This window comes from Agrilus planipennis, unplaced genomic scaffold, assembly GCF_000699045.2.
Source record: "Agrilus planipennis isolate EAB-ADULT unplaced genomic scaffold, Apla_2.0 scaffold251, whole genome shotgun sequence".
Taxonomy (NCBI): domain Eukaryota; kingdom Metazoa; phylum Arthropoda; class Insecta; order Coleoptera; family Buprestidae; genus Agrilus; species Agrilus planipennis.
Window position 1 is genome coordinate 61,664 of NW_020439110.1, and position 13,011 is coordinate 74,674.

General features: G+C 33.4%; 5 protein-coding genes across 6 annotated transcripts; 4 read left to right on the forward strand and 1 right to left on the reverse strand.

Moving 5' to 3' along the window:
• Window positions 1-523: 523 nt before the first annotated feature.
• On the forward strand, window positions 524-3,816 carry LOC108740437 (synaptic vesicle membrane protein VAT-1 homolog). The gene is made up of 5 exons (XM_018474749.2): window positions 524-917; window positions 1,000-1,185; window positions 2,644-2,854; window positions 2,924-3,178; window positions 3,236-3,816. Exons 1-5 carry the CDS (start codon window positions 858-860, stop codon window positions 3,634-3,636), a joined length of 1,113 nt encoding a protein of 370 aa, XP_018330251.1. The 5' UTR covers window positions 524-857; the 3' UTR covers window positions 3,637-3,816.
• A 240-nt stretch (window positions 3,817-4,056) lies between these two features.
• On the forward strand, window positions 4,057-6,935 carry LOC108740434 (ATP-dependent RNA helicase DDX42). The gene is made up of 9 exons (XM_018474744.2): window positions 4,057-4,363; window positions 4,416-4,569; window positions 4,640-5,147; window positions 5,206-5,420; window positions 5,488-5,913; window positions 6,024-6,140; window positions 6,194-6,462; window positions 6,528-6,708; window positions 6,763-6,935. The coding sequence occupies exons 1-9, from the start codon at window positions 4,065-4,067 to the stop codon at window positions 6,874-6,876; spliced, it is 2,283 nt and encodes a 760-aa protein (XP_018330246.1). The 5' UTR covers window positions 4,057-4,064; the 3' UTR covers window positions 6,877-6,935.
• Window positions 6,936-7,352: 417 nt separating this feature from the next.
• Window positions 7,353-8,536, reverse strand: LOC108740439 (partner of Y14 and mago). Its single transcript, XM_018474751.1, has 3 exons — window positions 8,444-8,536; window positions 8,121-8,390; window positions 7,353-8,065 (listed from the first exon to the last, which is right to left on the reverse strand). The coding sequence occupies exons 1-3, from the start codon at window positions 8,478-8,480 to the stop codon at window positions 7,749-7,751; spliced, it is 624 nt and encodes a 207-aa protein (XP_018330253.1). The 5' UTR covers window positions 8,481-8,536; the 3' UTR covers window positions 7,353-7,748.
• Window positions 8,537-8,687: 151 nt separating this feature from the next.
• On the forward strand, window positions 8,688-10,245 carry LOC108740436 (GATOR complex protein NPRL2). 2 transcript variants are annotated; one of them, XM_018474747.2, is made up of 5 exons: window positions 8,688-8,852; window positions 8,923-9,014; window positions 9,068-9,324; window positions 9,377-9,720; window positions 9,830-10,245. In XM_018474747.2, exons 1-5 carry the CDS (start codon window positions 8,703-8,705, stop codon window positions 10,181-10,183), a joined length of 1,197 nt encoding a protein of 398 aa, XP_018330249.1. In that variant the 5' UTR covers window positions 8,688-8,702; the 3' UTR covers window positions 10,184-10,245. The 2 variants fall into 2 exon arrangements, with proteins under 2 accessions (XP_018330249.1, XP_018330250.1); XM_018474748.2 differs by having other exon boundaries at window positions 9,170-9,324.
• A 50-nt stretch (window positions 10,246-10,295) lies between these two features.
• Window positions 10,296-12,184, forward strand: LOC108740438 (bifunctional coenzyme A synthase; the record flags this gene model as incomplete). Its single annotated transcript, XM_018474750.2, is given in 4 exon segments — window positions 10,296-10,888; window positions 11,297-11,675; window positions 11,732-11,932; window positions 11,993-12,184. Coding segments are annotated over 4 exon segments (973 nt in total), but the record flags the coding sequence as incomplete, so codon positions are not given.
• Window positions 12,185-13,011: the final 827 nt, after the last annotated feature.

Genomic DNA, 13,011 nt, shown 5'->3' on the forward strand with positions numbered 1-13,011 from the left:
TCAACAATAATCAAACGAAAGGAAAATGAAGCTTAAAAAGTACTGTATGTTGTGTAATATTCACTACGTGTGGCTTTAGGGGGCTAGCCATTGATTATGTGAGGTCAAAAGGGGAAAGAGAGGGTACCTAAATCTCATCAAAGGGAAGATGGTTCCAAATCTTTCAAAAAACATTTCACATAATCGCACCTTGATCATTAATAGCATTGCCAGACAATTAATTGACATCTAAATACAATAAGGGGGTGTATGTTAATTACGTGAGGTCAATAGGGAAGAGAAGTTCAGCAAAATCTCACCAAGGAGATGGGAATGTCCAAATTTTTAAGAAACACCTCATCTAATCAAAGAAAGTTCCATTGCGGGTCTCGCGTTGCCTTACTCGTCTTTTCCAAAAAGGGTACCAAAATTTCATGTCGTAGTCAATAATGCAATTGTTTTATAATAAAGGTAATTAATGACGATATGATTTGTATTGTTTTGGGTGAAACGCAAAGATATTTTTGAAGTTGGTTGATACTATCGTATACTGTTGGTCATATGTTGGGTCTGATAAAAGTACCATTTTGATTGATACCTGGTTGAAGAAAAGCTGAGGTTTATCTTGGGGATTTCGGGACAGAAACTTTTTGTTTCGAATTTGAAAAGATCGAAACAAGAAACGGCAACATTGTGTTGTGTTACCAAGCAACAGATCAAATATCTGTATAGCTTAGTTTGCCGGCATCAACAGGTGTCTAGAGAAGAAGAGTGCGGTGTGTTAGTCGCGGTCCGTGAAGTGGTTGATGTCAATATTTGTATCGATCTTTTATTTTGTGATATCGCACGTAGAGTAGAGTAGTTTAAACAAAATTATAATGGAATTTGCAAACAAGGCGGTGATAGTCAAAAAGTATGGAGGATACGACGTGCTCTCGGTAAGAAATATAGAAAAAAAAGCAATAAAAGATGGCTTTTAGAAAGTCTGGTACGCTTTTCGAACTAAAGTATGTTTGCTAGGTTGATAAATTCCCTCTGCCCGTTTTGGAAAAGTACGTCGAAGTAAAAGTTAATTTTTGCGGCATGAATTTTGCCGATTTGTACACCAGACAGGGGTTGATAACGAACAAGAAAACGCCTTTCGTGCTGGGGATGGAATGCGCTGGAGTTGTTTCCGCTGTTGTTGGAGACGACATTGGCATACAGGTGACTTCTCCCATTTTTATTTTAATTTATTATTTTATCAATTAGGAATCAATATAGGTATTAATGTATGAAAACCAAAAAAAAATTCAATTGCCCCCCCTCTCAAAAAAAAAACGAGATAAATAAATTAATTTATCTATTAGTTATCAATAATTATCGTATAGCTTCATTTTTTTAAAAATTATCAGTCTGATTTGTTCAAAATTAAAAAAAAAAAAATGGGATATTTGTTAAGTTCACTTTTTGCTTTCTAACTATTTAACAAGTGAACGTTATCACTTGTTTTTCTTGTTGTTTCAAATGCCTACTAGGTTCATGCATGCATATCTCTCAGATAACAAATATTATTGTCTTCAAATGAGATTCCACATTGTAATAGGAAGACGATGATGTATTTCCGTTTGTGTAGTAGATTTCCATACCCTTGTGATCAAATATGTAAACATATTTAAAAGATTCGGATCAATAGCACAATAATAATAAATATTTAAATTTTGTACATGCATATTAAACACGAATTCACAAACAAAATGGATGGAATTATTTTGTCAAACGAATTTTTTGCTTTCCCTACTACACAGGATATTAAAGTTAAAATATTAATCTTGGGTAAATTAACATTATTTAATTACTTATTTCTAGAGGTTTAATTATTATCAAATCAACTGATGGGCGGCGTGGTTAGAGTTAGCTTTCTTTTGTTCACTTATTTTATGTTGTTCTTTTAATTTTTATGTAAAGGTGCGACCTGTTTGCCCGATGTATGTTCTGTTAAAATTGTCAAGTACTTTTGTTTTCTCTGCCAAAACCTTTTCTAAAACGAGTCATTGCCGTATACTTTTGTTTTGTATGGTAAAACAATTGTTATTAAAGTTTGTTAATTTAAATAAATAAATATGGACAATATTGGTACAATGGTCTTCTACCAAAAAAATAATTAAACGTGTTGTAGGCCTTCATATTTTGTAATTTTTAGAAACTCAAAGATGCTAATGCTGATGTCAGCCAAACCCAAACATTAGGATGAACTATATTTTTGCTTATGCCGAATTAGTTTACCAAATGGTGGTAGGATGAATCACTTTGGCCTAATCCAAATTGGTTTGCCCTGAAACGTGACTAACCAAATCCGATTTCAGCATAAACTATTTTTGCTCTGTCCAAATTAGTTTTTAAGTTGAATATGTTTCACTATAAACTATAGTTTGGCAGGTAAATGATTCAGGACAAATCAATTTTTAGGCCAGGTTACATTCGCTTCCCTTATTACTCTTTTAATAAACTACCTATCTATTTTGACCAAGTCAAAACTATCCTGAAATTATTTTTGACTTGATATTTAAAAATGTTTCGTTCATTTTATGCCCCTAATCAGTTTTGATTACCTTCATTATGTATAGCCTTTCTTTAAAATATTAATTAATTTGTATTTTTTAATAACAACCGCCTCGTTTTAAGGTCAATCAACGGGTTATTTGCTACGATTATAATGGTGGCATGTACCAGGACGTAGTTAGGGTATCCCCCGAACATTGTTTTCTGCTTCCCGATCACGTAACCTTGGAACAAGGAGCCGCCATCTTTGTTAACTATTTAACCGCTTATTTTTCAATTTTCGAATTAGGTAATCTTAAGGCTAACGAAAAAATTTTAATCCAGTCTTGTGCAGGTAAAGCTACATCTTTTTTTAAGAATGTTAGCCGATATTTTGCTAACAAGGAAAAGTGTTTATTTTAAGGTGGTGTTGGCTGGGCTGCAACACAATTAGCTAAGACAGTTGAAGGTGTTGAAATTATTGGGACCACCTCTCAGGAAAAGTTCGATGCAGTTAAAGAAAATGGGGTAAAAGACGTCTTTGTTTACGAAAATTTAGAAAAAGATTTGAAAGAAGCCTGCCCTGACGGCGTGGACTTGATCATTGATAATCAAGCCGGAAAAACATTCTTAACTTTACAAGAACATCTTCGGCCATTGGGAAGAATTATCTTAATAGGTAGGTACCAGATAAAAGTCTATATCGCTTTTGATTGATGGAAAAACTTGTTTCCAGGTGCGAATCATTTAATTAAGAATGAACAGAAATTATCAACGTTGTCTATGCTGAAAGCTTGGTGGAACATGAAATCCGTTTCTCCTGAAATTTTGGTCAGAAACAATAGGGTCATTGCCGGTTTACATTTGGGTACTTTAATTGAAAAAGACAGAAAAAGGGTTACGGAAGCTCTGCACGCAATATTCAGTTTACTAAAAGAAGGAAAAATACAGCCAAAAATAGACTCTGTTTGGAAGATTGATCAAATCGTGGATGCCACCAAGGTTTTGGCACAAAGACAAAATGTTGGCAAAGTTTTATTAACGCTTGAAGAAGATAAAAAAGCTGAAGAAGAAGCAGAAGAACCGAAAAAAGAGGAAAAAGAAGAGGAGAAAGCTGAAGAAAAGAAAGAGGAGTGAATGTTTGATTCCTAAATATCATTAAATAATATCATTTAAGGTGTTTATATTGTTTGTCTATCGTGTATCTATGTAAGCATTTTGTGTACTCTAAGCTGTGTTATTTATTTTACTATCATGCTTGTTAATGTTGTGATACGAAGCTTCCTCTAAAATTTAATTATACACAATACCAATTCATTTGTCTATTCTTTTGTTTTAATTCATTTCCGTTTCTTCAATCTTTAATTATTTTTCGGTCCCTTTTAAAGGTACTTCATGATTCATATGAACTGATTATTTCTTCACAATTCACAATAGCGTTCATAGAGAGACAATTACGACCGAATCAATTTTTTTATCTAAGGTTTGTGTATCTATTATCTATGGTTTGTTATCTATGGCCTGTATTGATGTTGCCTGCAATTTCGTTTACGTCAGTACAGTATATGTTTACGTCTGTGGTTTACGTCAATAAATGTACAGTTTTATGGTCGGTAAATTTGCATTTTACATGTAAATATTGTAATGTAATAGCAATATTAAAAGAGAGTGTGGTAAACATGAACAACTACAGTTATAATTACGGTGGTTATCAACCGAATAAAAATGCCCGACATAATGCTGTTCCACCGCCCCCATCAAGTGGTGTTAGCAAACAAGGTTATTCGACCATGAATGCAATCAGTCAAAATGCTCTTTCAGCAGCTTGGGGAGGCAGCCGAAAACGTGCTGCCACAGAGGATGAGTACGTTGCAACCCTTCGTTGTCGGGGGACAGCCTATACTTGGATTTTTTAGGTATTTCGATGAAGAAGATGAATCTACCCCTGCTTTGGCCTACATTCCGGCCCCGGGAAGTCCTACAGCCATCCAGGACCAAGAAGAGGTACCTGAAGATGAAGACGACGACCCTTTGGATGCATACATGGCAGGGATTGAAAATCAAATAAAGGTAGGGTTTGGAGAACTATTTCATACTTGCAGTAGCTAAAAGGATTATATGTGTTTTTATTTTAAAATAGAAACAAGTAACAACAGAAACTGAAGAGCCGAAGCAACAAGGAATCAGAGATGATATTGAACAGGAAGATGAAGAAGAGTCTTATTACAGATACATGGAAGAAAATCCAAATGCTGGCCTGAATCCAGTTGATCCAGATCATCCAGACATTGAATATGACGAAGATGGGAATCCAATACCTCCTGATCGCAAAAAAATCATTGACCCTTTACCTCCTATAGATCATTCTTTAATTGAATACAAGCCTTTTAAGAAAGACTTTTACCAATTACATCCAGACATAGAAAGTCTCACTTCTTCTCAAGTGACAGAATTAAGAAAAACTTTGGATATTAATGTTAACGGTTCTAAACCACCCAAGCCTGTGGCATCTTTTGCACACTTTAATTTTGATGATAAACTTTTAAAAGCCATTATCAAGGCAGAATATGCAACACCAACACCTATTCAATCCCAAGCTATACCCTGTGCTCTTATGGGACGTGATGTATTAGGAATTGCCCAAACAGGTGAAATTTTATTTATCACCAAGCATTTATTTCATGTACATATAAAATCTCTATTTAGGAAGTGGTAAGACTGCAGCATATCTATGGCCTTTGTTGATTCATGTAGCGGAGCAACCTCCAGTGGAAGAAGGTGAAGGTCCCATAGCTCTTATTTTAGCCCCCACTAGGGAACTTGCAATTCAAATTTATAATGAGGCCAAGCGCTTTGCCAAAGTTTATGATGTTAGAGTTATCTGTGCTTATGGAGGTGGCTCCAAATGGGAACAAAGTCAGGTAAATAAATACTGTATTTTCTTTTAACAAGATTAAAAACGTTAATTACCTTTCCATTTTATTTCAGGCTTTAAAAGAAGGAGCAGAAATTGTGGTAGCAACTCCAGGTCGAATAATTGACCACATAAAGGGTGGAGCCACTAATTTACAACGAGTTACATTCTTGGTACTAGATGAGGCTGATCGAATGTTTGAATTGGGATTTGAACCCCAAGTTCGATCTGTTTGTAATCACGTCAGACCTGACAGACAAACTTTACTCTTCAGTGCTACTTTTCGAAAACGTATTGAGAAACTGGCAAAAGATGCATTACAGGATCCTATCAAAATAAGTCAAGGAATTGCTGGTCAGGCATCTGAAGACGTTAAGCAGCATGTGCTGCTTTTACCAAATTTACAGGCAAAAAGAGAATGGCTTTTTGGACATTTGGTAGAGTTTTTGTCTGCAGGGTCTGTGCTAGTATTTGTTACAAAAAAGGTTGATGCAGAGCAGGTACATATTAGCGATTCTAACATAAATCTAAAATTCCAAAACCTTAAATACAACAACAATATGGATAGACTGAATAATATTGCTGAACATTGTTTTTAATATTTTTTAAGGTTGCTAATGATTTGCAAGTAAAGGAATTTGACTGTTTACTTCTTCATGGCGACATGGAGCAGGCTGACCGTAACAAAGTGATAATGGCGTTCAAAAAAAGTGAATGCCCTTTATTGGTAATATTACCTTAATAATAATTATAACGATTTATAATTATTTTCATATTAAGGTGGCAACAGATGTGGCGGCTCGCGGTCTCGACATTCCTCACATTCGAACTGTCGTCAATTTTGATATAGCTCGCGATATTGACACTCACACGCACAGGATTGGGCGAACAGGACGTGCAGGAATGCAAGGCGTGGCTTATACATTACTTACTGACAAAGATAAAGAGTTTGCTGGCCATATTGTGCGCAACTTGGAAGCTGCGCATCAGGAAGTACCCCAGGAAGTTCTCGATCTTGCCATGCAGAGTTCATGGTTCAGAAAGTCAAGGTGTGCTTGTTATGCGTTTTTATTTTTCATTAGCGATATTTACCTCCTTGTAACAAAAAATGTAGATTCAAGAAAAAGGATCAAAGCCCTAATGTAGGAGGGATGGGCCTTGGATATAAGGAAAGGGCTAACTCTTCTCAGTCCTCTTATTCGACTTCTCCGGCTAACGTTACTTCCAAGCCAGGGCCAGCAACAGACAGGTTGTCTGCAATGAAAGCAGCTTTCAAAACACAGTACATGAACCATGTAAGATATACTTACTTGTATTGTAAGGGAAAAATGCTCATATTTTGGTTTCAGTTCAAAGTAGGGACTGAACCTCCGAAATCCCACATTCATACACCAGCACCACCACCACCACCACCTCCTCCTCCCACTACATCAACACGGAAAAAGAAAAGCAGGTGGGAGTAAATTAACATAGTTTAACGATTGTTATATTTTCTTAAATTAATGTTGTAAATTATATATAAGTTGTAATTTTAAACATTTTTCATTAAAATTACTTCAAATCTTTGTTTTTCGTTTTACTTAATATTCTTTGTACATTTAAAAACAAAAAACCTCGGTTTTGCTAAACCGCAATTAAAAAAGTATCAGTATCTAAAGTTGTAGTTGTAGTAGTTGGGAACTACCCCAATTGTAGATTAAAAGGATGAAAAGTATCTTGCTAACGTTTGGTGTGAAAAAAATTAAAGTTTGCAGATAAGACTTAATTTTGCTGAAAGTCAATTCATAGTAATGTACCTTATAAATGAATTTTAACATGATTAATTGTATTTCCAAGATTTCATGACTAGCTTCGGTATCTACCATGCGAAAAACAGGATTGGGTGTATTTGTGGAATAAACAGATGAGCCCTTAAATTATGATAAAGAAAAGTACTTCATGGCAGTCCACACAAATATACTCTACATTAAATGCTGCACAAATGCTATTATAAAAACATCACAGAGGGCACAAATTGGAGTATGTTTCTATAAAAGGATTAACATTTATACAAATAGTACTTACAATTACTTTGATGAAATATTAATTGCTACAAATAATGTAACATTTTGCTTTTCCATCGAAACTATTTACATACTTGTGTATATAATTATGCTCATAAATTACCATATTTAAGATTTAAAAAAAAGCACAAAAGAAAATTCTAATAGCCTTTTGTACTTGCATTAACCATCAGAGTTCAAATATTACAATAGAGTTACCAAAAAATTACTTAAATTAAACGAATGTGTAAAACTTTTCTTTGAAAAGGTATCATTAAAATAAGTCAATTCAGTCAAATCTGTTTTTCTAGTTGCCTTATTTCTAGAAGAATATCGTTTTTCCTTTCTACTTTTTTCAATTGATCAGGATCTGGTTTTGCAATTGAACCATTTTTTAGTTTTTCTTCTAATGCTTCCACTTCACGTAATCGTTTTTTAAGATTTTTTAATCTTTTACCAGGATCTACACTTTGATTTTGTGTAACCTCGTTTTCTTTAGTTTCTTCAACTTTTTTCTGCTTATTCTGTTTGGTTTTTGCTTCAGAAGTTTCACTTTTAGGAACTTCTTTTAATTTAATCCTTTCAAGTTTGTTGATAATATCTTCTTTACCTAAAATACATCATGGTAAACCAATATTTTACTTTTACAAATAAATGTCCTGTACTTTGCTTTGCAGATGATTTTGGTTTTTTCTTGCTTTTAGATTTTTGTTCTTTATCTTTTTCATCTACAATAAACAATCCTGGAATGGCTTGACGAGCAACTTCCCCTGTAGGCAATGTAATAGTTTGGGGCTTAGAATTTCGATTTGCAATTTGTTTTCCCTTGCTTTCATAAAGGGGTACTTCTTCTTGGGGTACGTAACCCTCTTTTACTCGCCTAGCTTTTCTCCAGGTTCCATCTGGCCTTTGTGAAGCAGGTATGTATGACTCCCCTGAAAATTAATACTTTAAGATGCAATTATTTACAACACTAAACATCAAGTACCATTTTCTGAAACCAAATTGGCAGCATAAACGTCCATCTTACAAATAAAAGAAATATTTATTTACCACGATCATTACGATGAAACAATTAGGTTATGTAATTAATAATTTGAAGGTTAGAAAACAGTTAATGGAAAAGAAAACAAATCAGATGATAAGTGAAAGTGAAGGATAATAATAAGGATAACAATAAATAATTAGTAATTATGATTTATCATCTCTTTTAAACTGTATTAAAGCAGTTAGTTTGTCACTGCGCGATGAAGGCAGAAACGATTGAAAATTTGGTGGTAAAGGATTTGTTTGACGACGCAGAAGATTCAGAAGACTCTTTCCAAAAAGAAGGACCCACAAGATGTATTTTCCTATGCGAATTTCATCCTACAGTAGGGCCAAAAATCACCTGTCAGGTAAAGTATATGCATTCATACTAATTAATATGATTAAATAAATACCTATTCAAATAAAATTTGCTTTTAGTATCCAGACAATTACATTTCCAAAGAATTATTTGATAGTGTCAGTGTGTATATAATCACTAAAGCGGAATTATTAAGAAGTACAATTACTGTGTACGTATGTTGACCTAAGTACTTTACTGTTATTTAAAAATGAATAATTATAGGACTCTCTCAGATCATAAAATTTTGGGATTTCCAGTTAGAATAGATGATAAGAAGTATGCAAGAAATGCTTATCACTTTAACTTATGTTTTGTCTGTGATAGTTCTTCAAGAACAGTTCATTATGAGCCTGTGGTGATGAAATTGTCTGACTATTTAGTAGCAATGGAAATTGAAAGCAATTTTTTATCAGAAGGCTCCAGTTCAACTAAGTTAACTCCTATTTTAAAACAGGTTTTGGAAGACCTAAATAATAAAGGTGACTTTTAAGATATGTATAAAACAAGGGGTAACTTATTAAACCTTTTTAGGTGAATGTGCATTAACTGAGGGCCCTACTGCCACTCATTTAAAAGTTGTAAAACTTAGGTCAAATCCCACTCCAGTTGCAGACCACCAGGTCCCCATATTCATAAAATCATTGCCTACACAGCAGTGGGACTTAACCACCCAACAGGTTGCCCCTTTTATAGATGGCTTTAATCATATTGCCCGAATTGCATCATTAGCTGATGTAGAAAATAATTTAGTCAAAGCCTGTGTACAAAATCTTGTATACTATGGAGCTGTAGCTCTCATTCCACTTTTTCAGTATGGAAATGTTTATTGTACTGCACCAAAATTGAAGATGCTCACTCAAGATGTAAATTTGCAGGTAATACTGCTTGACCTAACTCAACCTAATCCTGTTTATACAACTCATCCAACCTAAACCAACCTAATGACAAGAACAGTATTGTATTGTTTTAAAATATTATTTACAGAATAGATGTCTAAATTTTGTTGCAAGAACATACAGACAGTTACCAAATTTAAAAGATGTATTTCGTATGTATGCTGCAATGACCAGAGGGACCACCATAAAAGATTTGTGTATAAGATTTAATCCAGCTTCGCTTAAAATAAATGAGCGCAAGTTAGTACAATTTGGAGTATTAGAAGGTTTAATTCGTAGAGTTCACAAGTATCCCGTTTATCTAGGGGAATCCCTTGAACTACAAAAGTCTATGTCTGGAGTTTCTAGCATGGATGAAGTGTGTTGTTTTGCTGGTATTACTGCACAACAGCTAGAAGATCAAGTAGAACGTGATCATAATGTTGTTCTGTTATGGAAATAATAATTACAATAATATTTTGTTTAATGATAAGTGGCTCGTGTATTCGAATTAAATTAATTTATTTAAATTGTAATTAGAAAATAATTTTTTATACATTCTTACATTATAGGCCAAAAAGTTACAAAATAAATATGTTTCGATATTCTCTCATTTCTGATTGCATTTCGTGTATAATTGAGTAATATAACCAAACCGAACCGAACTAAAGTTAATTTGACTTCTCAAATCTAAAATGTTATAAGGTATTTTTTTACTAAGAGATGTCTTTGAATTTTGTTATAGGAGCATGTAAATTTCTATCTACCCATATTATGGACTTCATAGTTTTCTGAACACACCCTGTATATAATTAATTTTTTGATTGTGCCTCGTATATGTTTGACATAAACACAAACTGTATATCAAATAACCTCAATTATATATATTTTCTGCATGAAATAGTTTTTCATAGTTATATAAAAGAAGTGTTATTGTTATTATTAGGAGTAATTTTGCATATTTAGCATGCTCGTAAAAACAGGGCTATTGGTGACTTCAAATCCAAACCGTTTAGGAATTATTTTACCTCAAATTAAACATGAAATTGAAAGTATATTATACATACAAGTTTTGAACGCTTTACGTGAACCATTTGGTAATTTCTATCCAAATATGTTTTCTTCGTGGCCAAAGTTAAGCCATATAATAAAAGGCATTTATACACAGGTAAGTTAGTTCTATCACTTATTTTTACTTGCTACAGGCTAGTTTGGATCTTGATGATTACTATAGCTATTTAATAGATAAGTTATATTTTATTCATTTAATTGTTTTTAATTATCGTGTAGAATTGTAGGTATTATTATTGTGTTTTTTCTAATGCCTAATAACTTTTGTTTGACTTTCTTATCTATGTTCACTGGCACCATAGACAACTGACATTTACTTCTTTTGTGTCAAGGAATCATAGATACCTTTAAAGTTAATATAGTGGCTCAGGTCTCACCAAACGTATAAATATACTTGCTAATGTAATATTACTTTGAGCTGATCTATTGATATTAATTAATCTTGGCTAAAAACAAACTAAACCTAATAGAATAATAACATAGTTAAACTAATTTATCGTTCCAGGCAGCTAAACATTGTCAAAATTTGGATGTACGGGTTTTGCTATCGGGTTTAAAATACAAAAATAAGTTAATTTATACGGAACGGGAAGTGGAATTGGTTATTTTTGATGAAAAATATGCTTCGGATGAAGTACAAAAGTTTTTATCAACCAAACTTGTAAATATCAGCAAGGATTATAAAATACTGACTTGCGCAAACATTGCTGCTGAGCCCATTTCTGCAGATTTGGAACAAAAAAATGATAAGGTTTACCAGCATACAGTTTTAGGTGGAACTTTTGATAGGCTTCATTTAGCGCATAAACTTCTTCTTTCTGAAGCAGCTTTAAGATCAAATTCTAAAATAACTGTAGGTGTAACAGAAGAGAACATGATAAAGTGTATGTTCCTATAAAACGAAAAATAACTATATATAATAAAAACGTTAATATTATAGCAAAGATTCTTTGGGAATTAATAGAACCATTAGAAACAAGAATGAGTACGGTTGAAAATTTTCTGAAGGATATTTGTCCAGAACTGAACATATCAGTAGTGTCAATTGAGGACCCTTTTGGACCAACCCAACACGATCCTACAATTGACCTTCTGGTTGTTAGCAAGGAAACGATTAGGGGGGGTGAAAAAGTTAACGAAGGTATCGTTTAAAAGGGTTGCAATTTTACATGATCAGGGTGTAATATCGTAACTGTTGCAGTTCGAAAGAGTAAAGGTTTACCATTGCTGGATTTAGTTGCAGTTGATTTGATTGATGAACCTGCTCAAAATCCTCACGAAGAGAAGAAAATTAGTTCTAATACACAACGTATGCGTTTGCTTGGGACGTTATTAAAGCCTGTGAAACAAAATTTAAATTTACCAAAACGACCGTATGTGATTGGTTTAACAGGTAAGTTTATCTATCGAAACTTCTCAAATACAGTGGAACTCGCTTATAACGAGTAAGGAGTATAGTGGGGATGTCGGTTATCGAAACGCTTGTAAAAATAACTTCTATTATAAAAAAACCGCGCGATTTTTTATACGAACTTTTCTAATATACCTAATGTGTGATAAAAGGAATTACTAAGAAAATTCTAAAACTATTTTTGTAACAGCAAAAATGTAAAGAGGGGCTTATTTATTTATTTATGACCAAAAAATTAACAACAATAATATTACAACTTCGAAAATCCAAAATAGTTAATTCACGCTGATAGAGATTTTTGTAAATTTTATTGGCATTAATTTGACGTTAATTATTTATAAGTGAAAACAGTAAAAAGCAACTCATTAATAGGTGTGGAACAAAGTTGCTCAAAGCCGTCATCAAAAGAGTTCCAAGTCATACGCCCAAAGCCCTTACTTGAAGTGATTTAGCCTTTGAAGCCGCAATTACTTGTTAAAATCCAATGTTTTCGAATCAATTATTTCGAAAACAATTAGGTTCAAACATTTCAATGCCTAAGCACTTTGAATTACAAATTACAAAGCACTTTTATAAAATAATTCGTTCATCAAAATCCAATTACGAGTTCACTGAATGGACTTGAATTATAGTGCTTCTAAAATAAGATTGGAAGCACATTCTCAAGCCCAACATTTGGAACTTTCGGTGTGCGAGTCGATATTGCATTTGTTAGGTCATCATCATAAGATCGTCAGTCCTAAGACTGGTTGGACACGTACCTCCACTCTTTCCTATCCTGAGCTAAACTTCGCATTTCCCTAAAACTA